This window comes from Dermacentor andersoni, chromosome 10 (assembly GCF_023375885.2).
Source record: "Dermacentor andersoni chromosome 10, qqDerAnde1_hic_scaffold, whole genome shotgun sequence".
Classification (NCBI taxonomy): Eukaryota; Metazoa; Arthropoda; class Arachnida; order Ixodida; family Ixodidae; genus Dermacentor; species Dermacentor andersoni.
In genome coordinates this window covers 126,202,109-126,227,663 of record NC_092823.1, presented here as the reverse complement: position 1 = coordinate 126,227,663, position 25,555 = coordinate 126,202,109, and the positions used below count along the sequence as shown (strand labels likewise).

The following is a 25,555-nucleotide window of genomic DNA, read 5'->3' as shown; positions in this document are numbered from 1 at the left end:
AGCCTATAGCCCATGAAAATATTATTTTTGCGACGAAAAATAAAGTGTATCGAAAACGCCGGTACTCGACATATATCAGCTCCTGGGCATGCCTAACGCCATTTAAGGCGATAAATGAACGATCAGGCAAAGAATAATTTTCCCCCCAAAATGGAAAAAACAGTAAGCCTATAGCCCATGAAAATATCATTTTTGCGACGAAAAATAAAGTGTATCGAAAACGCCGGTACTCGACATATATCAGCTCCTGGGCATGCCTAGACGCCATTTAAGGCGATAAATGAACGATCAGGCAAAGAATAATTTTCCCCCCAAAATGGAAAAAACAGTAAGCCTATAGCCCATGAAAATATTATTTTTGCGACGAAAAATAAAGTGCATCGAAAACGCCGGTACTCCACATATATCAGCTCCTGGGCATGCCTAGACGCCGTTTAAGGCGATAAATGAACGATCAGGCAAATAATAATTTTCCCCCCAAAATGGAAAAAACAGTAAGCCTATATAGCCCATGAAAATATCATTTTTGCGACGAAAAATAAAGTGTATCGAAAACGCCGGTACTCGACATATATCAGCTCCTGGGCATGCCTAGACGCCATTTAAGGCGATAAATGAACGATCAGGCAAAGAATAATTTTCCCCCCAAAATGGAAAAAACAGTAAGCCTATATAGCCCATGAAAATATTATTTTTGCGACGAAAAATAAAGTGCATCGAAAACGCCGGTACTCCACATATATCAGCTCCTGGGCATGCCTAGACGCCGTTTAAGGCGATAAATGAACGATCAGGCAAATAATAATTTTCCCCCCAAAATGGAAAAAACAGTAAGCCTATAGCCCATGAAAATATCATTTTTGCGACGAAAAATAAAGTGTATCGAAAACGCCGGTACTCGACATATATCAGCTCCTGGGCATGCCTAGGCGCCATTTAAGGCGATAAATGAACGATCAGGCAAATAATAATTTTCCCCCCAAAATGGAAAAAACAGTAAGCCTATAGCCCATGAAAATATTATTTTTGCGACGAAAAATAAAGTGCATCGAAAACGCCGGTACTCCACATATATCCGCTCCCGGGCATGCCTAGACGCCGTTTAAGGCGATAAATGAACGATCAGGCAAATAATAATTTTCCCCCCAAAATGGAAAAAACAGTAAGCCTATAGCCCATGAAAATATCATTTTTGCGACGAAAAATAAAGTGTATCGAAAACGCCGGTAGTCAACATATATCAGCTCTCGGGCATGCGTAGACGCCGTTTAAGGCGATAAATGAACGATCAGGCAAATAATAATTTTCCCCCCAAAATGTAAAAAACACTAAGCCTATAGCCCATGAAAATATTATTTTTGCGACGAAAAATAAAGTGCATCGAAAACGCCGGTACTCCACATATATCAGCTCCCGGGCATGCGTAGACGCCGTTTAAGGCGATAAATGAACGATCAGGCAAAGAATAATTTTCCCCCCAAAATGGAAAAAACAGTAAGCCTATAGCCCATGAAAATATTATTTTTGCGACGAAAAATAAAGTGCATCGAAAACGCCGGTACTCCACATATATCAGCTCCTGGGCATGCCTAGACGCCGTTTAAGGCGATAAATGAACGATCAGGCAAATAATAATTTTCCCCCCAAAATGTAAAAAACACTAAGCCTATAGCCCATGAAAATATCATTTTTGCCACGAAAAATAAAGTGTATCGAAAACGCCGGTACTCGACATATATCAGCTCCTGGGCATGCCTAGACGCCATTTAAGGCGATAAATGAACGATCAGGCAAAGAATAATTTTCCCCCCAAAATGGAAAAAACAGTAAGCCTATAGCCCATGAAAATATCATTTTTGCCACGAAAAATAAAGTGTATCGAAAACGCCGGTACTCGACATATATCAGCTCCTGGGCATGCCTAGACGCCATTTAAGGCGATAAATGAACGATCAGGCAAAGAATAATTTTCCCCCCAAAATGGAAAAAACAGTAAGCCTATAGCCCATGAAAATATCATTTTTGCCACGAAAAATAAAGTGTATCGAAAACGCCGGTACTCGACATATATCAGCTCCTGGGCATGCCTAGACGCCATTTAAGGCGATAAATGAACGATCAGGCAAAGAATAATTTTCCCCCCAAAATGGAAAAAACAGTAAGCCTATAGCCCATGAAAATATCATTTTTGCCACGAAAAATAAAGTGCATCGAAAACGCCGGTACTCCACATATATCAGCTCTCGGTCATGCGTAGACGTCGTTTAAGGCGATAAATGAACGATCAGGCAAAGAATAATTTTCCCCCCAAAATGGAAAAAACAGTAAGCCTATAGCCCATGAAAATATTATTTTTGCGACGAAAAATAAAGTGCATCGAAAACGCCGGTACTCCACATATATCAGCTCCTGGGCATGCCTAGACGCCGTTTAAGGCGATAAATGAACGATCAGGCAAATAATAATTTTCCCCCCAAAATGGAAAAAACAGTAAGCCTATATAGCCCATGAAAATATCATTTTTGCGACGAAAAATAAAGTGTATCGAAAACGCCGGTACTCGACATATATCAGCTCCTGGGCATGCCTAGACGCCATTTAAGGCGATAAATGAACGATCAGGCAAAGAATAATTTTCCCCCCAAAATGGAAAAAACAGTAAGCCTATATAGCCCATGAAAATATTATTTTTGCGACGAAAAATAAAGTGCATCGAAAACGCCGGTACTCCACATATATCAGCTCCCGGGCATGCCTAGACGCCGTTTAAGGCGATAAATGAACGATCAGGCAAATAATAATTTTCCCCCCAAAATGGAAAAAACAGTAAGCCTATAGCCCATGAAAATATCATTTTTGCGACGAAAAATAAAGTGTATCGAAAACGCCGGTACTCGACATATATCAGCTCCTGGGCATGCCTAGGCGCCATTTAAGGCGATAAATGAACGATCAGGCAAATAATAATTTTCCCCCCAAAATGGAAAAAACAGTAAGCCTATAGCCCATGAAAATATTATTTTTGCGACGAAAAATAAAGTGCATCGAAAACGCCGGTACTCCACATATATCCGCTCCCGGGCATGCCTAGACGCCGTTTAAGGCGATAAATGAACGATCAGGCAAATAATAATTTTCCCCCCAAAATGGAAAAAACAGTAAGCCTATAGCCCATGAAAATATCATTTTTGCGACGAAAAATAAAGTGTATCGAAAACGCCGGTAGTCAACATATATCAGCTCTCGGGCATGCGTAGACGCCGTTTAAGGCGATAAATGAACGATCAGGCAAATAATAATTTTCCCCCCAAAATGTAAAAAACACTAAGCCTATAGCCCATGAAAATATTATTTTTGCGACGAAAAATAAAGTGCATCGAAAACGCCGGTACTCCACATATATCAGCTCCCGGGCATGCGTAGACGCCGTTTAAGGCGATAAATGAACGATCAGGCAAAGAATAATTTTCCCCCCAAAATGGAAAAAACAGTAAGCCTATAGCCCATGAAAATATTATTTTTGCGACGAAAAATAAAGTGCATCGAAAACGCCGGTACTCCACATATATCAGCTCCTGGGCATGCCTAGACGCCATTTAAGGCGATAAATGAACGATCAGGCAAAGAATAATTTTCCCCCCAAAATGGAAAAAACAGTAAGCCTATAGCCCATGAAAATATCATTTTTGCCACGAAAAATAAAGTGTATCGAAAACGCCGGTACTCGACATATATCAGCTCCTGGGCATGCCTAGACGCCATTTAAGGCGATAAATGAACGATCAGGCAAAGAATAATTTTCCCCCCAAAATGGAAAAAACAGTAAGCCTATAGCCCATGAAAATATCATTTTTGCCACGAAAAATAAAGTGTATCGAAAACGCCGGTACTCGACATATATCAGCTCCTGGGCATGCCTAGACGCCATTTAAGGCGATAAATGAACGATCAGGCAAAGAATAATTTTCCCCCCAAAATGGAAAAAACAGTAAGCCTATAGCCCATGAAAATATCATTTTTGCCACGAAAAATAAAGTGCATCGAAAACGCCGGTACTCCACATATATCAGCTCTCGGTCATGCGTAGACGTCGTTTAAGGCGATAAATGAACGATCAGGCAAAGAATAATTTTCCCCCCAAAATGGAAAAAACAGTAAGCCTATAGCCCATGAAAATATCATTTTTGCGACGAAAAATAAAGTGCATCGAAAACGCCGGTACTCGACATATATCAGCTCCTGGGCATGCGTAGACGCCGTTTAAGGCGATAAATGAACGATCAGGCAAATAATAATTTTCCCCCCAAAATGGAAAAAACACTAAGCCTATAGCCCATGAAAATATCATTTTTGCGACGAAAAATAAAGTGCATCGAAAACGCCGGTACTCCACATATATCAGCTCCCGGGCATGCGTAGACGCCGTTTAAGGCGATAAATGAACGATCAGGCAAATAATAATTTTCCCCCCAAAATGGAAAAAACACTAAGCCTATAGCCCATGAAAATATCATTTTTGCGACGAAAAATAAAGTGCATCGAAAACGCCGGTACTCGACATATATCAGCTCCAGGGCATGCCTAGACGCCATTTAAGGCGATAAATGAACGATCAGGCAAATAATAATTTTCCCCCCAAAATGGAAAAAACAGTAAGCCTATAGCCCATGAAAATATCATTTTTGCGACGAAAAATAAAGTGCATCGAAAACGCCGGTACTCCACATATATCAGCTCCTGGGCATGCGTAGACGCCGTTTAAGGCGATAAATGAACGATCAGGCAAATAATAATTTTCCCCCCAAAATGGAAAAAACACTAAGCCTATAGCCCATGAAAATATCATTTTTGCGACGAAAAATAAAGTGCATCGAAAACGCCGGTACTCGACATATATCAGCTCCAGGGCATGCCTAGACGCCATTTAAGGCGATAAATGAACGATCAGGCAAATAATAATTTTCCCCCCAAAATGGAAAAAACAGTAAGCCTATAGCCCATGAAAATATCATTTTTGCGACGAAAAATAAAGTGCATCGAAAACGCCGGTACTCCACATATATCAGCTCCTGGGCATGCCTAGACGCCGTTTAAGGCGATAAATGAACGATCAGGCAAATAATAATTTTCCCCCCAAAATGGAAAAAACAGTAAGCCTATAGCCCATGAAAATATCATTTTTGCGACGAAAAATAAAGTGCATCGAAAACGCCGGTACTCCACATATATCAGCTCCTGGGCATGCCTAGACGCCGTTTAAGGCGATAAATGAACGATCAGGCAAATAATAATTTTCCCCCCAAAATGGAAAAAACAGTAAGCCTATAGCCCATGAAAATATCATTTTTGCGACGAAAAATAAAGTGTATCGAAAACGCCGGTACTCAACATATATCAGCTCTCGGGCATGCGTAGACGCCGTTTAAGGCGATAAATGAACGATCAGGCAAATAATAATTTTCCCCCCAAAATGTAAAAAACACTAAGCCTATAGCCCATGAAAATATTATTTTTGCGACGAAAAATAAAGTGTATCGAAAACGCCGGTACTCCACATATCTCAGCTCTCGGGCATGCGTAGACGCCGTTTAAGGCGATAAAAGAACGATCAGGCAAATAATAATTTTCCCCCCAAAATGGAAAAAACACTAAGCCTATAGCCCATGAAAATATCATTTTTGCGACGAAAAATAAAGTGCATCGAAAACGCCGGTACTCGACATATATCAGCTCTCGGGCATGCGTAGACGCCGTTTAAGGCGATAAATGAACGATCAGGCAAATAATAATTTTCCCCCCAAAATGGAGAAAACACTAAGCCTATAGCCCATGAAAATATCATTTTTGCGACGAAAAATAAAGTGCATCGAAAACGCCGGTACTCGACATATATCAGCTCTCGGGCATGCGTAGACGCCGTTTAAGGCGATAAATGAACGATCAGGCAAATAATAATTTTCCCCCCAAAATGGAAAAAACAGTAAGCATATAGCCCATGAAAATATCATTTTTGCGACGAAAAGTAAAGTGAATCGAAAACGCCGGTACTCCACATATATCAGCTCCCGGGCATGCGTACACGCCGTTTAAGGCGATAAATGAACGATCAGGCAAAAAATAATTTTCCCCCCAAAATGGAAAAAACACAAAGCCTATAGCCCATGAAAATATCATTTTTGCGACGAAAAATAAAGTGTATCGAAAACGCCGGTACTCCACATATATCAGCTCCCGGGCATGCGTACACGCCGTTTAAGGCGATAAATGAATGATCAGGCAAAGAATAATTTCCCCCCCAAAATGGAAAAAACAGTAAGCCTATAGCCCATGAAAATATCATTTTTGCGACGAAAAATAAAGTGCATCGAAAACGCCGGTACTCCACATATATCAGCTCCCGGGCATGCGTAGACACCGTTTAAGGCGATAAATGAATGATCAGGCAAAGAATAATTTCCCCCCCAAAATGGAAAAAACACTAAGCCTATAGCCCATGAAAATATCATTTTTGCGACGAAAAATAAAGTGCATCGAAAACGCCGGTACTCCACATATATCAGCTCCCGGGCATGCGTAGACGCCGTTTAAGGCGATAAATGAATGATCAGGCAAAGAATAATTTCCCCCCCAAAATGGAAAAAACACTAAGCCTATAGCCCATGAAAATATCATTTTTGCGACGAAAAATAAAGTGCATCGAAAACGCCGGTACTCCACATATATCAGCTCCCGGGCATGCGTAGACACCGTTTAAGGCGATAAATGAATGATCAGGCAAAGAATAATTTTCCCCCCAAAATGGATAAAACACTAAGCCTATAGCCCATGAAAATATCATTTTTGCGACGAAAAATAAAGTGTATCGAAAACGCCGGTACTCGACATATATCAGCTCCCGGGCATGCGTAGACGCCGTTTAAGGCGATAAATGAATGATCAGGCAAAGAATAATTTTCCCCCCAAAATGGAAAAAACAGTAAGCCTATAGCCCATGAAAATATCATTTTTGCGACGAAAAATAAAGTGCATCGAAAACGCCGGTACTCCACATATATCAGCTCCTGGGCATGCCTAGACGCCATTTAAGGCGATAAATGAACGATCAGGCAAAGAATAATTTTCCCCCCAAAATGGAAAAAACAGTAAGCCTATAGCCCATGAAAATATCATTTTTGCCACGAAAAATAAAGTGCATCGAAAACGCCGGTACTCGACATATATCAGCTCCTGGGCATGGCTAGACGCCGTTTAAGGCGATAAATGAACGATCAGGCAAAGAATAATTTTCCCCCCAAAATGGAAAAAACAGTAAGCCTATAGCCCATGAAAATATCATTTTTGCCACGAAAAATAAAGTGCATCGAAAACGCCGGTACTCCACATATATCAGCTCCTGGGCATGCCTAGACGCCATTTAAGGCGATAAATGAACGATCAGGCAAAGAATAATTTTCCCCCCAAAATGGAAAAAACAGTAAGCCTATAGCCCATGAAAATATCATTTTTGCCACGAAAAATAAAGTGCATCGAAAACGCCGGTACTCCACATATATCAGCTCCTGGGCATGCCTAGACGCCGTTTAAGGCGATAAATGAATGATCAGGCAAAGAATAATTTTCCCCCCAAAATGGAAAAAACAGTAAGCCTATAGCCCATGAAAATATCATTTTTGCCACGAAAAATAAAGTGCATCGAAAACGCCGGTACTCGACATATATCAGCTCCTGGGCATGGCTAGACGCCGTTTAAGGCGATAAATCAACGATCAGGCAAAGAATAATTTTCCCCCCAAAATGGAAAAAACAGTAAGCCTATAGCCCATGAAAATATCATTTTTGCGACGAAAAATAAAGTGCATCGAAAACGCCGGTACTCCACATATATCAGCTCTCGGGCATGCGTAGACGCCGTTTAAGGCGATAAATGAACGATCAGGCAAATAATAATTTTCCCCCCAAAATGTAAAAAACACTAAGCCTATAGCCCATGAAAATATCATTTTTGCCACGAAAAATAAAGTGCATCGAAAACGCCGGTACTCCACATATATCAGCTCTCGGTCATGCGTAGACGCCGTTTAAGGCGATAAATGAACGATCAGGCAAATAATAATTTTCCCCCCAAAATGGAAAAAACAGTAAGCCTATAGCCCATGAAAATATTATTTTTGCGACGAAAAATAAAGTGCATCGAAAACGCCGGTACTCCACATATATCAGCTCCTGGGCATGCCTAGACGCCGTTTAAGGCGATAAATGAACGATCAGGCAAATAATAATTTTCCCCCCAAAATGTAAAAAACACTAAGCCTATAGCCCATGAAAATATCATTTTTGCCACGAAAAATAAAGTGTATCGAAAACGCCGGTACTCCACATATATCAGCTCTCGGTCATGCGTAGACGCCGTTTAAGGCGATAAATGAACGATCAGGCAAAGAATAATTTTCCCCCCAAAATGGAAAAAACACTAAGCCTATAGCCCATGAAAATATCATTTTTGCGACGAAAAATAAAGTGCATCGAAAACGCCGGTACTCAACATATATCAGCTCTCGGTCATGCGTAGACGCCGTTTAAGGCGATTAATGAACGATCAGGCAAAGAATAATTTTCCCCCCAAAATGGAAAAAACACTAAGCCTATAGCCCATGAAAATATCATTTTTGCGACGAAAAATAAAGTGTATCGAAAACGCCGGTACTCGACATATATCAGCTCCTGGGCATGCCTAGACGCCATTTAAGGCGATAAATGAACGATCAGGCAAAGAATAATTTTCCCCCCAAAATGGAAAAAACAGTAAGCCTATATAGCCCATGAAAATATCATTTTTGCGACGAAAAATAAAGTGTATCGAAAACGCCGGTACTCGACATATATCAGCTCTCGGGCATGCGTAGACGCCGTTTAAGGCGATAAATGAACGATCAGGCAAATAATAATTTTCCCCCCAAAAAGGAAAAAACACTAAGCCTATAGCCCATGAAATTTTGCGACGAAAAATAAAGTGTATCGAAAACGCCGGTACTCGACATATATCAGCTCCTGGGCATGGCTAGACGCCGTTTAAGGCGATAAATCAACGATCAGGCAAAGAATAATTTTCCCCCCAAAATGGAAAAAACACTAAGCCTATAAGCCCATGAAAATATCATTTCTGCGACGAAAAATAAAGTGCATCGAAAACGCCGGTACTCCACATATATCAGCTCCCGGGCATGCGTAGACGCCGTTTAAGGCGATAAATTAACGATCAGGCAAAGAATCATATTCCTCCCAAAATGGAAAAAACACTAAGCCTATAGCCCACGAAAATATCATTTTTGCGAATAAATGATTTTTGCGAAATAAATGATTAGGCTGAGATTAATTATCTCGAAAAATATGAGAAAAAAGCGGTATAGCCTGTGAAAATTTTCGTCTCAGGCAGGTTAAAAAGGTAAATTATGGGGTTTTACGTGCCAAAACCACGTTCTGATTATGAGGCACGCCGTAGTGGAGGAATCCGCAAATTTCAACCACCTGAGGTTCGTAAACCTGCACAGAAATCTAAGTACACGGGTGTTTCCGCCCCCCTCGATATGCGGCCGCCGTGGCCGGGATTCGATCCCGGAACCTAGTGCTCACCAGCCCAACGCCATAGCCACTGAGCAACCACGGCGGGTTGATTCGGACAGGTATAATAAGTTCTCTCGAAAGTGCTGGTTCGTGTTATATTTAACTCCCCATGCATGCCCGGACAGCGGTTGACGCGAAAAACAAACGATAACCGTAGACAATATTTTTACAAAAAAATTTAGAAGCGGTAAGCCTATAGTTCAGATAGAATAAACTTTATTGTCTAACGGGTAAGGTGATCTACCCACCCCCCGACACGCAGGTCAGGGGGGTGGGATGCTGCCGCCTCAGATGCAGGCTGGGGGGTCTTTGGTCCCAGCAGCCTCTTCAGCCATTTGGACGAGCCGGAGCTGGAGCTCAGGGTCCGAGCTGCGCAGCAGGGTCTCCCAGGTGTCTGTACTACCTATTTTATGCGTTCCCCCGGGAGAGTACGGGCATCCCCATATTATGTGGTCGAGGGTCCCTCTCGGCCCACAAAGATTACACCTATCGCTCCTGGCCTCGGGGAACCTGTGGTTCGCCATAACCGGGTGCGGATACGTATTAGTTTGCAGTCGTCTCCACGCGACCGCTTGTCTGTCGTTTAATTTCGGGTCTGTCGGGGATACCAGTCTATGAGCCAGTCTATAATGCTGCGTGATCTCCCCATATTTTAGCATGCGCTCTCCGCTCCCTCGGTCACCGAGGGGCCCCGTATAGCGGCTCGGCGGTACAGATCTCGAGCCAGCTCGCGGGCCGCCTCGTTGCCGGGGACGGCTTCTGCGCCGGAGTGCAAATTACCTGAATTTTTCTAACCTTCTCTGGCCTAGGATTCTGGCCGCTAAGGGCGAGATCCTTCCCTCGCTAAAATTTTGTAAGGCAGTTTTGCTTGTCACTGATCACAAATTTCGAGTCCGTTTCAGCGCAAGCTAACGTGACCGCAATTTCCCCGCCCGCGCAGAGTGGCAGCTGTGACGGGATTGCCCCGGCCGCTGAAGGCCGTTGGCACCGTAAAACCTCCGCCACCTCCCGCCGCGCCTACATAGGCCACCTCATGTTTCGAAATTTCGCCGAATGTAATTTGTAATGCTTCGGCTCGTTTTTGCCTCCTGTTTTTGTTATGTTCCTGGTACATGTTATTTGGCAGGGGGGGGGGATAATCTGATTTTTTCTGGCTTCGCGTATCCCTATCCACCTTTTGGGTGGGACCTCTATCCGGATTTATTCCAACTTTGGTCAATATGGCACTTCCTGTACTCGTGGTGCTGTCTCTCAATTTGAGAGGTTCGCGCCGCTTCCGCCAGTTTTGCCCATGTGTTGTGCACCCCTAGAGCCATCAGTCCCTCTGTGGATGTGCACATGGGCAGTGCTAACGCTCCTTTTACGCATTTTCTCATTAGAGAATCAATCTTTTCTCTTTACACGTATGAAAATGTTCGTTTCCGCGAGTTAAAATAAGTTGTCTCGAAAGCGCTGACTCTATCGCATATATCATTCCCCGCGCATGCGCTGACGCCGATTTACGCGATAAACGATTAGGCTCAGATGAATTTTCTGGAATAAAAATGAAAAAATGAATGGCAAGCGTATAGCGCATGAAAATATTCCCTTTAGCAAGTAAAAAAAAGCGACAACCATTCCATTCTGTTTAAGATGGAATGGCAACGAAAGCTTACAACGGTCAAATCTTTCAAACGAAAGGTAAAGTGTTTTCGCCGACATTCAACCTTCGCAGACTAGAACGGTTGTCATTTCTTGTGTTACGAGTCTGGCGTCGTTGCTCGTTCGGAGGAGTCGATTCTGGCTGACGCTTTCCGTAGGCAGCTTCATCAGGAGTACGCACTAATCGCGGTCTTGCCATAGTTGTAGCTAGAATGAAATGTGCGGAACCACTAATCCAATGCTCCGTCCATGCACCTAGCAGGAGGGAGAGTTGGCAGACGATAGAAGCAATACGCGCTTTCTCACATTTCTTAGGCGACACGGGCCTGCACTATAGCGTTTATAATGGTATCACTTATGCGATGCGTTCTTTCATCTCGTTTCTCTCATCATCATCCTACATTGTAAATCTCTTCATTATCCTCTTCCCTTTCCCTTGCGCAGATCAGCAGGCCAGATACTCCAATTTGCGGCTGAACTCTCTGCCTGTTCCAGTCAATAAACTTCTCCTTCTTCAAAGCTCAGTATATTGGGCGCAAGGCCCACCACTGGAGACGCGGGCGCTGCAATCGTTTTGACGATTGGTTGGATTGGTTTGACGATTGACGTCTCTGTGTTTCTTAATGAGGTTACACACAAGTTCGGCCGCGACGGACAGAACGACGTCAGTGACGGTACGACTACAGTCCACCGTTGTCGCTTGCCTTTGATGTCTAGAGTTTGCTCGGTGGTGTGGTTAGCCGCATCCGCCCGGCATTGACGCGTGCGATTTTTCAAAATTGAATCTGTCCTTCACGTCAGACAATGTACGGCTCACACCAGCTTAAGCAATGGCTCGATACGCGGCCTCCCCATTACGACGACAGAAGGGAAATTCTACGCTGGAATGACGAGCAGCAACGGAGCCAATGTGGAAGACGACGACGCTCAAGCCACTGCTGATGGTGATAGTTTTGGCGAACTCTACGGCAACAACGGCACAGGGTCCGCATAAACAGCTTCGCTGTAAAACTGAGCAGACTCTTCAAGTTGGGGACATCAAATGGCGACCTTTCCGGTAGAGCTGGATGGACGCCGACAGCCGCAGAACACGATTGCGCGACCATGTCAGTGGGAATGGAAGTAAACATGGACACAACGTCAGACGAAACCAGCACCTCGTCGTCGTCGAGGACGAGATCCCGAACTTTTTTCAACGAAATCGGTGGAGTTGCGCACATGCGTTATACTTTTTCCGACGAGAGGGTACGAAATTCTGTGCAGAAAGCCTAATAGCTTGTACAAGGGGGAACGGGTAAAGTCCACTATGGGTCGCAAAGTGACATCCGGTTAGTGAATCTTCGGTGGGCCATAAAGCGTAGGGGGCACACCATTATGGCAAAGAAGCGTGTAGAGTTGTGCTCAGGAGAAACAAAGTGTAACACCTAGTTTCTGTAGTTCTTTCTGCCCGTTATACTCACAGATACGGGCCGGGGCACTTATTTACATTATTCTTTTAGCCCCTAAATAATATATGTACCTTCAAGGTAGGGTCCCAAGTGAGCCGGACGTAAGTGTCCTAGTCGTCAAGCAGATCCAGCATTTTTATTTTGTACACGGCCGTATCCAGACCTGTGGCATTGTTTTCTTGTTGCTTGTATACTTACTTATTAAAGGCTACTGTTGCTATGAGATGTTAACTATAATAACTGTTCTTGTACAGGAGGTCCCGATACAGTCTTTGACTATGGGACCTCGATCTTCTGCATATATACTTGTAATGTGAACCAACGTCTAACAATAAATTCTGATTCTCATTCCCTTGTCAGCAGGGAGAATGAGGATGTCAGAGCTGCCACGAAGCCGCTTGACAGCACTGAGTTTCTCGGCAGAAAGTGGCGAAGCAAATCTCCGCTGATGCAACCGAGAGAGGAAACCAATAACGCGGGTGTGAGCCTCATCCCGGCGGGACTGATGAACTCGGCTGACGGCGTGCTCCACAGCGCAAGCCAGCTTTCTCACGTCCAGGGCAGGACCAACGTTGAAGTTCAGGCCTAGCTCAAGAACAGAGGCCTCAGCAGGATCGAGTCTGCGCGAAAACAGATTACGTGTACCGCCGCAGTCGATCCATGTTTGACGACGGGGTTCGGTGGTGTCCGAGAATCTGTGAAGTCTGATTCGTCCGTACACTTATAGGCATGGCGTGTCCGCATCTTGGCCGGGTGATTGGCGTGTAGCTGGACGCTAGCAAAGTGGTCCGGACAGCGGAACTCGAGGCGACGTCGGACAAAAAACGTCTCGTTTTCAAGTTTTCGAACTGTGTTCCGGCGGTCCAGTTTCCTTCATTGCAGCAACAGTCTTCTCACTTCGCGACGACGCTCAAGTCAAACTTGGAAGGTATACAGGCCGGTTCAGATGCAGAGAACGAGAGACGAGTCCCAGCCTTTTGCAAGCCAGGTTGAAGTCAAGGTGTCCATGAAAAGCTGCCACTCGGGTTGTCAGGGAAACAAAACGGCAAATGTCGGTGATTACAGGTCGGAGGAATCAGGACAGTGGCACGACGACCGTACGCCGGCGACAATATTTTTTTTTTTACTTTCGGGGAATGACGCATGTCACTGTGTCGAGAACCCCGGCAAGCAGAATTGTGACTGCCGTTCGCACCAGCTTGAATCGGGGAAGCCAGAGTTAGGGCACTCGGCTTCCGCTATACACTGTAAAATAATTTATACCCTCAACAGTGAAAAAGGGTGTAAATGTGTCTATAACTCACGCCTTCAGGGGGTGATTTATACAACCGACACCCTAAGCGTGTGAGCTATGGACACATTTACACCTTTTTTCCCTTTTAAGGGTGTGAATTATTTTATAGTGTATACAGGGTGTTCCAGCGAACACTTTCAAACTTAGTTTTAAAGGTTGCCCGTAGCAGATATCACAATTCCAGTTCATGAGCCGGTCTACTCGAAGCTGAGGATACTACTTGCAGAAAAAATTGAAATGTAAAATCGACTAATTATCAAGAATTCACTAATTAACTTTCAAGTTAATTATCTTATGACTAATACTGCAGTTTCCAAATTCTAGCCGCGGAGTTGGCAAGGCGGATCCACTTGGAACGAATTTTCAACATGACGCCAGTTTCGAGATATAAATTCCCGAACTTTGCGGAGAAATGCATTGGCGTTCCAGTTACTTGTCTGCTTCAGTGCATAAAACGACGTTTTGCTAACAAATTAACTGGAACGCCAATGCATTTCTCCAAAAGTTCGGGAATTTACATCTTGAAACTGGTGTCATCTTGAAAATTCGTTCCAAGCGGATTCGCCTTGCCAACTCCACGGCTAGAACTTCTAAATTGCAATATGGGCAATAATGTAATTCGTTGAAACTTAATTAGTGAATTATTGTTAATTAGTCGATTTTGAATCTCAATTTTTTTTTCAGGTACTGTCCGCCGCTTCGAGTAAACCGGCTGATGAACTAGAATTGTGATATCTGCCAAAGGCAACATTTAGAGATGTTTGAAAGTGTTCGCTGAAACACCCTGTATATTAACAGACTAAAGCTCCTCACCTGAAACGTCCGCTCTCGACGACTCCTGTCTCCGCCGACACTCGACAAGGCCGAGACGCAGCTCCCCATGTCTGCAGATGCTGTCGCGCAGTTTATTTTTTTTCTCCAAGTCGCTTCAGCTGGTCCCGGCCCCAGCTAACGACGCTGCTGCCTCCAGAACCAAATTATCTGCAAGAAGCAAATGAAACAAACAAAAATCGTTCACACTTTACGCCACGTGCTAGGCAATATTAAGCTGTAGTTGGCATGGGCGATGACTGAATGCCCGGGTGGGCAAGTTGTTGAGTTTATTTAAATGAAACAATATAATGAAATTTTCACCCCCAGGAAGTCGTCAATCAGAAGGGTGAAGCGCGAAAGAGGCCGGTTCAAAAAAAAAAAAAAGAAAAAGAAACATCGTCGACCATTTTTGCATCGCGTGGAAAATCAGTTACGACTGGAAAGAGAGATTCTGCATAGTGGGAAGACGCCAGGCGTACAGATCCTGAGGTCTCAGCGCGCGGGGGATGTCGCTATCACCCTTCTGTGCTCGGCGTGCTGCTCATCCAGGAGCTGGTTCGCGGAACTACAGGAGCAGCAAGTGGATGATTGTCAGGTCTGAAGGCGCATCATGGCACGGCGGGCTCTTATGTCCGTGACGAGCGCCGCAGGCGTGTTGGTGCGGATTCAACACGGGCGAAATTTGAGACAGGACAGTGCACGCCCTGTCCATTCATTTCTCTTCTTTTGATGTTACGTCGCGCCGCCCAGGCACAGCTGTGAGCAAGCTGTACTTATGGTGTTTTTGCACTGGCTCGTGAAGCCCTTGCGAGCGTCATATGTGCCTCCGAGACGCCTCGTGATCAGGAGTGGTCAAACAATTAGGGAATCTCAGCCTAAAGCTAAGGTCTCCACAAGCAAGGCTGAGAACGGTTTTCTTGAGCATACCCCATCAACTAGGGACTAGGAGTAAGAGGGTACGAGAATACAAGGGAAGGCTGGGTGAAGGAGGCGGGAATGTTCAAAAAGAGGCACTGCCGTTGTTATAGCGAGGGTTCGGCCGGAGATACGTTTACGGAGAGGGTAAAATTATCTAATTACAGCGCGAATTCACGAGTAAAGACGTATTGCACCGTCTGCGGAAGTTCATGATATTTTCTTATTAGCATACCCAAAGTAGTTCAAAAGTATCGAGGCATTTATAATCGTATCTGCATTTTCTTCTGTTGGAAGAGGTTTCGATGCAAACTGCTCCGTGTATAGGTTTGCCGTGATGACTGTCTTCCTAGCAAAAGTGTTTCAACAGTTTCTATGCATTTTTAATTTGCAATCTGATTTTTCACTGTGTAGATGTAAAGTACATTCACAGCGCGCGTGCGTTTTTCGTATGTTTGACATGTCAAGTACGTGCCTTTGATTGCGCATGCGCATGGCATCTCCCGAAGCGCTTTGTCCCAGCTGCGCATGCATTTACTACAGCGACTGAGCGAAGAATAAACGAAGCATAAAAAATAAGCTTTCAGAAAACATATAGGCACAGCTAGTAAAAGAAGCATTTAGTTCTCACTTTTCTAAATCTTTAGTGACACGCTCGATTGCTCGTCGAGCAATAGAAATGCATTTTTCCTAATGTTTACCATATATGATAACATGGGGCGTAATCGGAGCATACCTGCGATAAAGCACTTTTTGTAAGCGTGCGTTAACAATGCAATATATAGTGTAAGAAGCACACAAAGAAAGAGAAGGGCACGTTCTGCAGCTCCTACGATTCGATGCTATGAGTCTCTGGCCACGCATGATTAATGGAGGAAGGGGCCACAAAAGTTGGCCACCAAGTACAAGGTAATTTGGAGTGTAAAAGACAACCAGCAGCAATAAAAAAAAAAGAAAAAGTGAGGGAAGCAGGTAAATTGGTTGCAAAGGATGGAAAGAAATTAAGATCATGAAAATTTATGAAAATTGAAAGAAATCTGCAGGATAATGTGTATGATAACGCAAAGTGCAGTGCCTTGCTATTTTAGGCCCGAGCTGGCTGCCTGAGGAGAAAAGAAAAAAAAAAAAAACGTACCAGAGCAAATGTGCGCAACAGGATGAGGCATGCGTGTGCTGCAAAAAAGGCCCGAAAACTACTCGACGCATCGCAATGGAATATTCGCCCAGGGAAACCCGTAGGGAGTGCCCACCTCCCCAAGGCGCTGGGATTCAAAGCAGACTAACTGGCTTTCGAGATAAGTAAGAGACGATTACAATTTCGGTGGAAGAAAAGCAGGTAAGAGATTGATGGAAACGGAGTAATTGCAAGCTTAGGTAATGGTACAACATAGTGATAGAGGTTTTAAATACGAGACTTAAGATCGAGATCAGACAGGCGACAGTCTCTAGATGGCGACAAACGTAGTACAACCGGATCAGATCAACCAGGCTAGATGACTATTTGTATACATCACGTGTGAAAGGGGATGCCAATAATAATAATGATAATAATCATTGGAGAAGCGCGGTTGACTAGAGAAAGCAGCATATATAAACAAACGACCTGTGCTCAGATACATGTAGCGATGCAATGACGTCACGCACGCCTTCCGATGCGCAGGAAACACCCCCATAGAAACACAGTAGGGCGTGACCCCCTCTCCACTCCCCTTCCCACACACTACTTTTTTCGGTTCAGATCCCATATGGTGCGCAAACAGACTCGCGATCACTGCGTCCAGTTTCTTCGGTTTTTCTTTTTCCACGCCGGAAATAGAAGATAAGTGTCAGCGGCAGCAGAGTGGCTTTGCGCGGTCATCCGGCGGCTCGTCTCAAAAAGGCACGGAAGAGGGCGTGATCGATCGCTGACGAACCACGCGCAGCTCCTCCCCGGATCTCTCCAAGAATAACAACCACTTTGCGCGCTACGCGAAGTACGTGTGCTGGAGCACCCGGTAATGACGCACACATGTACGAGGACGTTAAGCGACGGGAGAAATCGCGCACACTGCTGGTCAAAGTCGCAGCGAGAGCCGTTTCCACTCGGTGGTGTGTATATATAGGTCATTGCCTATTAACCTCGCGCGTAGTCCAACGTATCGTTTTAATGCGATCGCATTAAAGGCGGGCGGCTATAGCTCCCACTTTGGAGTAGTAGTAGTATAAGTAGTAGTAGTAGTAGTAGTAGTAGTAGTAGAAAACTTTATTTGTTATAGCTCCCACTTTGGAGTAGTAGTAGTATAAGTAGTAGTAGTAGTAGTAGTAGTAGTAGTAGTAGTAGTAGTAGTAGTAGTAGTAGAAAACTTTATTTGTTATTTGGTAATGACGTCCCAGAGGCTGGAGCCCTCAGTCCAGAGCCCCATTTGCTGCCGCTATCCGGCTGGCCCGGTCAATGAGGTATCGCTGGTCGTCCAATGCTGTGCTGGAAAGAGCGGCTTAATTCCCACTGGGATCGGGAAGCGTTGGGTATCGTATAGGAAGGCCGGGTGGTTTGGAGCATTCCAACGTAGAATGTATAGAGGTCTGGGTGTCCTCCACAGAAAGGACATTTGTGAGGATACTGGGTAGGGGTACGAAGTGCGGCCGAGAGCGAGGCTGGGGAACGTATTAAAGTTTGGAGCTGGCGTTAAGCGGTTGCATCTGCACGGTTTAGTTTCACGTGTGGTGCTTGGAGGTATCCACCTGAGGAATAAAAAATATGCGTCTCAAAGCGATAGCTGTAAGAATGGGAGAAACTGACACGTGACGCGAGCGCCAGACGTTTCGGAGCCGCGTTTACACGACTGCGACAACTGGTACATCGCATCGCACCACATCGGCTTCCTAGCGCATCGCATCCGTGTAAACGGGGCTAATGCGCTAGGAAATCGCGTCACATTAACGCCCCAGACAGCTATAGGGGTGGAATTGAGGCGAGTAAGTCGACTTTCGCATTGCATGTTAACGCGATCGCATCGCATTGGGAATTATGGTAAATGCAATTTACTGTGGATCGCTGTAGCTCGACGAGCTGCGGCGTGGCCTGGCGTCGGAAGCATCCGGAGGCGTTGCTTTGCCGTCGAAGCGCGACACCGCATGTCGCCACCATCGCAGCAGGGGCGATTCGCTACTCGTAAACGCTGGCGCGTCGCGTTACTCGTGATGCGCTGGGAAATTCGATGCGCTACTGTCGTATCGAATTGAGTCGCATTAATGTGAACGCGGCTAGAGGGCGGCTTCGACACGAGCGAAGAATGCGCACGATCGTGGCATAGTTAGAGCATGCGCTGCGGTTCTGAAATGCAGAGAGTCCAACGCACCGTCGGTAACGCACTTCTTTATGGCATTATACAGGCTGACTTCACCCACTTTTGGAGCAATCTAACGGAAAGTTCGAGGTGCATTGAGCATACATGCAAGCGCGTCACAGCACGTTCACGAAATTGCAACTCTTGTATAAGCGATACGAGGTATTACATAGACACGTGACTTATTTCGGTAGATGAGCTTCTGCAAGGTCGCCTGTGACGGGCACAGCTGTCGAGACATCACAACTTAACTGTGCCATTGCAAAGCAGGAAGAGTTGGCAGTGCTAAGTTTTTTTTTATACGCTCAATTGGACAAATTGGACACCGCCAAAGTCTGATTTAGGCGCGAGACACTAAAGAAGAAAACTAATTAAATCAGCTAGTTCAGACTCCAAGTATTCCTGCAGAACACAATTACCGCTAATTTAGCTGTAAGAGCTCGTTTACCAGAAAAGAAATTGAAGGCGAAGTTTCTTCTTTTTTTATTTCTGATCGGAACATGAGCCCCGAAACGTCATCATGACGTCACAGATTCCAAAGTAGTTGTTTTTGTATTTGGCCTGTTGTCGGCTCTCAGTAAATGTTCTCGAAACTGGTTATGTTTACCCTTTGGCTCCTTTAAGGCAATATAGAGTTAACCTTCATAGACTAGAAAAATAAAAGGAAGAAGAGCTATCTAGACTCGAGCAGGCGCCGCGAAATTCCGTGACGTCACGGACGGCTGGTTCGGGAACTTCAAGCTGGCGTCGCCACCTGTCCTTCGTGCGTCTTTTCTAGCTTACTCAAACCTCTATCCTCTCACAGTAAGAGAGACTTTTCTCGTATTGTAGAACGGTAATTAACTCGTGGAGCGCAAATAACATTTCTTTTGAGCGCCCCTTTCATGCAAACTAGCCCGTTATGGTAGTGCTTTTTGACATGCTGGAGCAAGTTGTCAGTCGTGGGCATAGCTGGCGAAACCAACTGCTTACTCTAATAGCTCTTTACCCAAGAACACCCTTTGTACTGCTGTACTCTCAATGAGCAGAAATAAAGCTCGAAAGTAGTTATAATTTTCCTTTATGTGGAATGCGGTATATGGCATTTCTGGGCTTAATATTGGCACGCGTACATTGTGTCTTTCTTCCAGCGACCGTTTTTCGCCGGCTAAGACAACTGTCGCAAAATTATCGCTCCGTGCAAGAAGCACTTTCCTTTATCGGAACTTTCCCGAATGTTGTCGCCGATTCTGTAGCGGAAGAATCTTGTCTAATCAGCTTGAGTGCGAGACGCTAATAGTGGCGTACTACATTCTGGAGTGCACGCGAGATGCAGCGATTACGCTGGAGTGCCATACGATCGAGTCACGCGTAAATAGCCGCCGCTGTTGACTCGCACATCAAATTTCGACAACCGTGCTCGCCGCTATCGTTGTGCTTTGAGCTTCACTTGTTTTCCTGGGCACAAATCCGCCCAATAAAGAGTTAACTTCTTAACTCACGCTTTTTGACTGTGCCTCTCATTCTTCACCGTCACGACAGCGTCACAATATCCTCGCACATTAGTGGCATATTTGAGAGCCATGTATAATACGCCAATTTTGTCCGCTTTAGATATGCTATTAGACGCAATTTACAGAAATGTGGCATCATTTTTTTTCTTTGCTGAGTTTTGGAATTGTATATTTGATAGTTTCGTTTTCCGAATTTTTGCGACTATGTTTATTAAAGAATTGACGGGCTAAATCAGAAATTCGCTACGTATAGTCACTAGATGTGAACTTTTTTTAATACAACAAACTTCTTCGAATTGGGTGCAGTGGTTGCCAAGAAAAAACGATTTCTCTTTTACCGTGTGTTTAGATAGAAGCTCCCGAGCTAATACTTCCTCTTAAAGATCTTCGAGACGCCCGTTTTGTTCATCTGTACCAACACTGCTAGCTAGATTACTCCAGTAACAGTAACATTGATCTTCCCTATAACGCTAAATATGATCTGGTTAACGGCTGTTCTCTATGGAATTACACAATGAAACAACGAAAGCTACCTAACTATCCAAACCATAAAAGTACAAGCCGTCAAGGGCATCATTACCTAAAGAAAAAAAAAAAAGAAGAGAAAAGAGAAACAAGCAACGAATAGCTTTCTTAGAACGGTCGGGCTAGTCGCTCATACACTGACAATCATCGTCGATGGCCTTTCTGCACAATTCCTTTTCTCTCTTTGCTTTCTTTTTTAATCTGGTCACGCACGACGGAGGTGCGGTGGAGCACGTGAACAAGAAAAAAAAAAGATAATAAAGAAGGACGGAGGGGGGGGGGGGGTTTCTTCCTTCTCGTAGTGGCCACGAAACAACGGAGCCGGTCGGGGGCAGTGGTCCGGTCACGACGCCCGCCTTCCAACTTCCGGTTGCATACACGTCGGCTAGCGCTTCCTGCGTCCACTTCCGGTGGGCGCTGATGCGTGCGCTAACGCTCGCGACGTTCTCCTAGCTCTGCGTCTCTGCAGACGCCGTGCCGCGCCCTACGCCGGCCGAGAACACAAAACCGCTCCGTGCGCAAAGGTAGAGTGTACTAGAATAACAAAGCCTACTGCGCGGAGTCGTTGGCTTGGCGGCGAAGCGTGGCGCGAACCTCGCAAGCCGTTTGCAGCACCGTGGAAGCTGCAGGACAAGTTCAAGAGGAAGGCCTAATCAAAGCCTCCTTGGCCTAATGCCCCCTCAAGACGTGTCCATCCGCGCCGCGTCGTCTACTCAGCGGCTACCGAATTCGGGGTGCGCGCAGAGGTCCCAACACGTCACGTATCGCGATAACGTGTCATGTGCCAAGCAAAAAGAAAACGCATTCATCGTGCCGTTAATCAGACCGCTATGCTCAGAACTATATTTTCGCTGCGCAAGTATATATTGTGCGCGCTTCGGACCTTCGGCAGTTGCAGACGACTCGGTTTTAGCTTCGCCCTGCCTCCGTCGCGAGGCGCACCGCGAACGGTGACGAGGAAAAGATGCAGAAACAGCGCAGTGGCTAGGCGCGCGGACTAGAGATTAATCAAATGTATTTATGGTTTATTGAAATACAGGGGCTGAATTCATAAAGCTTCTCTGTCGTAAGTGCCATTTGCCGTTGGCCGGTCGCCATCGCTAACAACATTTCCAGCGTCAAGATCGGTTTGAATTTTTCCTTACGAACAACGGGCCCAGAAAGTACAACACCACGTTCCTGATCGATCGAGTGGATACACAGGGTTCTACCTCTGACTACACCAAATGAATTTTCAACAACGTCGCCTAAGTGCGGCGGACGTAATGAATGTACACGTTTTCATTATTTCTTTGACCTTTCGGGTTTTTTGGAAGTGTAATATGATATGTCGAAGATCGGCAATAAGAAAAAAAAGGGGGCTGTTGCCTAATGGTCAGGGCGTCGGGATGTTCTTCCAGGGAGGCCAAGGTTCGTTCCCAACATAGAAAACTTACTTTATCTGAAGGGCCACGGAATGCAAATAAAAAACAATTACGGGTTTTACGTGCCAAAACCACGATCTGATTATGAGGCACGCCGTAGTGGGGGACTCCGGATTAATTTTGGCCACCTGGGCTTCTTTAACGTGCACCTATAGAGTTACGGACTGGATTCCAAGAGAAAGGAAACGTAGCAGGGGGCAGCAGAAAGTTAGGTGGACGGATGAGATTGAGAAGTTTGTAGGGCAACATGACCACAATTACCACATGACCGGAGTAGTTGGAGAAGTATGGGAGAGGCTTTTGCCCTGCAGTGGGCGTAGCCAGGCTGATGATGATGAAAACTGAGTACACGGGTCCTTTCGCATTTCGCTCCCATCAAAAGGCGGCCGCCGTTTGATTTGATCCCGCGACCCCGTGCTTAGCAGCGCAGCACAAAAGCCACAAAGCAACCACGGCGGGTCAGCCACTCAACGAGACAGGAGCCTACTTATACCTACCGCAACGTACTTAGTTTTAACGCGAGGCAAATAATGCCTCACGTTAGAAATAACAGTGGTGCTGACATCGAGCCGATGAGTGTTACAGTCCCATTTGCGCAGTGTCGTTCTTGCAAGCGACGCCAAAACTGAGAATGAGCACTCAGCTCACGCGTTCCGTGGCCTTCGAGATGCTGCGGCGCGGGTGTATGCGCGCACTGCCAATCTCGGAGGCAATGTTGGTTTACATGTATCAGCGAACCGAGAAAACGCTCCCTAGATAGCACAAGCATGGTGCACTTCGATTCATGAAGTCATGCCATAGAATATGATGGATACGCTACCGAGTAAGCCGCGGTGATTTTGACGTCACCGCTGTCGTCACGCCGGGCTTGGCAATGTAAAATTCGAACCAAGTAGCATGACGTCACAAAGCAGAATGCAGAGGCCTGCTATCTAGGAGGCGTTGACCAAGCTCATTTTGTGCATGCGCCCTATACTACGGCAGCGCACACAGAAAATGTAGTGGTGTAACACTGCAGCCACGTACCGCCGAGTCCACGCGTGCGCGTGATTGACAATGAGGCATAAACAAGCGGCATGTTTTTAGCAAGCAGACGGCTCGACGAAGCCAGACGCAGGCGAAAAACATTCGACGAATATATACCGACAAGCCGCTTTCAACAACGATCTTCAGCGATTAAAACGTGAAAACTTGCCAGCAAACGTTGATACTCGTGAAAATTGACGCTGGTAGAATTTGTCGTACTGTACCGCTCAAACTGACGGAAGCAACGGCGGGTATCCGTGTCTTCACGCGAAAGTTAAGATCGAGATCAGATAGGGAGAAAGGCAGAAGGCTAGATAGCGACAGATGTAGTAAAACCTGAATAAATCAAGGACGCTACGGGACTATTTGTCCATGCTCCGTTTCAGAAGGAATGCCGATAAACATGTCCACCTCACGTTTCATTATAGCAGTATCACATAGCGTAATATTATTATTTTTTGTACTGAAGTGGAAACATTAACCAGACGTGTTCTGGCACTCGAGGAGCAGACGACGCTCAAACGCGGAGGGACACACGGCTCTGGGACACGAACTACATTCGCGTTATCGCGCTGCTGATTGGCTGCCGACAGCTGCCGATAGCTACGACTGCTATGATTTCCTCCACGCTTCCATTCCACTGCCACCGACGTTATTGAGGGAGAAACAAAAAAGTACGAGTCGGGGACTGCCGCACGCGCTGGTATTCTGTCCGTTCGTCAGCCCGCCTTCCCTCGGCATCGCTATAATTGCAGCGGCGGAAGGACACGATCGCGACACACTGCACACGAGCGTGACCCCGTTCTGGTGGGGTGAACGCGACGACACAATTAGCACGCGCGCGCAAACACACACACACACACACACACACACACACACACACACACACACACACACACACACACACACACACACACACACACACACACACACACACACACACACACACACACACACACACACACGCACACACACACACACACACACACACACGCACGCACACACACATTAGATGAAGCAGCTCTGGGGGAGGGAGAACGAATCCAGAGAAAAGGACAAAAAAAGGAAAACAAGGACTCGTGTAGAAATGTTTGACGGGCTGCCTCTCTCTCCCTTAGACTCCGCGCTTGATACCATGCGGTTGTATTGTACCACGTATATACATATACAGGTCGGATGCCGACCACTTCGTCACGTGTGCGCGCAGTAGATATTCATCCAGCACGTGTATCCCCCGACGGTGATCAACAGGAGAGGGCAAAAATGTCATTTCCCCCTCCCTCATACATACATAATACATACATACACGTCGATGCAGTCAGATACAATACGGCGTCAATACGCCCAGAGTGCAATGATCGCGTTTACGTCCCCGGACGCCCGCAATGCTCGTGCTGAGGTCAGGCTCGTTTATACCACCAGCAGACGGTCCCGCCCTTTATACAGTCCGTCACAAAAGTTTACAGGACAGTTAAACCGCTTGGGAGCGGAGTAAGTATAAAAGCCGAATAAAGACGACACACTCGCTGGGGCTTCTTTTTTTTGTATCACTCGATGAAGAGCTGAAAAATCAATACAGTAAGTAACCCCATAACCGCACTGCGTAAACATAAAAATGTTGCACTAAGGCTGCTATTTCTAGACGATCCGAAACTAGGCATTCTGTGCGATCCAGAAGTGTCATCCAGAATTTCACTAGGAGTCGGCCTTTAAACAGTGTCTGGGCACGAAAGATTAGCACTGGCCAGCCTCCCACAGCTTTTCGCTGTATTTGCTCGTGGTACGGTACGCTCCACAACATAATTTCAATAGTCCGTCAACTTAACTGGCAGAAAATGTTGATATACCCATTATGTTGAAGAGTATTGATAAAGAAAAATTTCCACAGGCCTTCACATCAAGCTGAGCTGCAAAAATTAGGGCTAAAATACAAAGTCGAAGTGCACTCTTGAAAGCAGGCGATCCTTTTAAAGGTGGACCGTACTGAACATCGTTGGTAATGGCTGCGCAGTTTTCCATTTACCAGCTT

General features: G+C 45.5%; 1 protein-coding gene across 1 annotated transcript in view; it reads right to left on the bottom strand.

Moving 5' to 3' along the window:
• Positions 1–25,555, bottom strand: part of LOC126544966 (uncharacterized) — a 58,181-nt gene that overhangs the window by 22,533 nt on the left and 10,093 nt on the right. The window contains exon 2 of the mRNA XM_050192550.3: positions 14,818–14,985. Coding sequence (XP_050048507.1) covers positions 14,818–14,886 — 69 coding nt within the window. The 5' untranslated portion in view covers positions 14,887–14,985. The remainder of the gene's footprint in view (positions 1–14,817; positions 14,986–25,555) is intronic.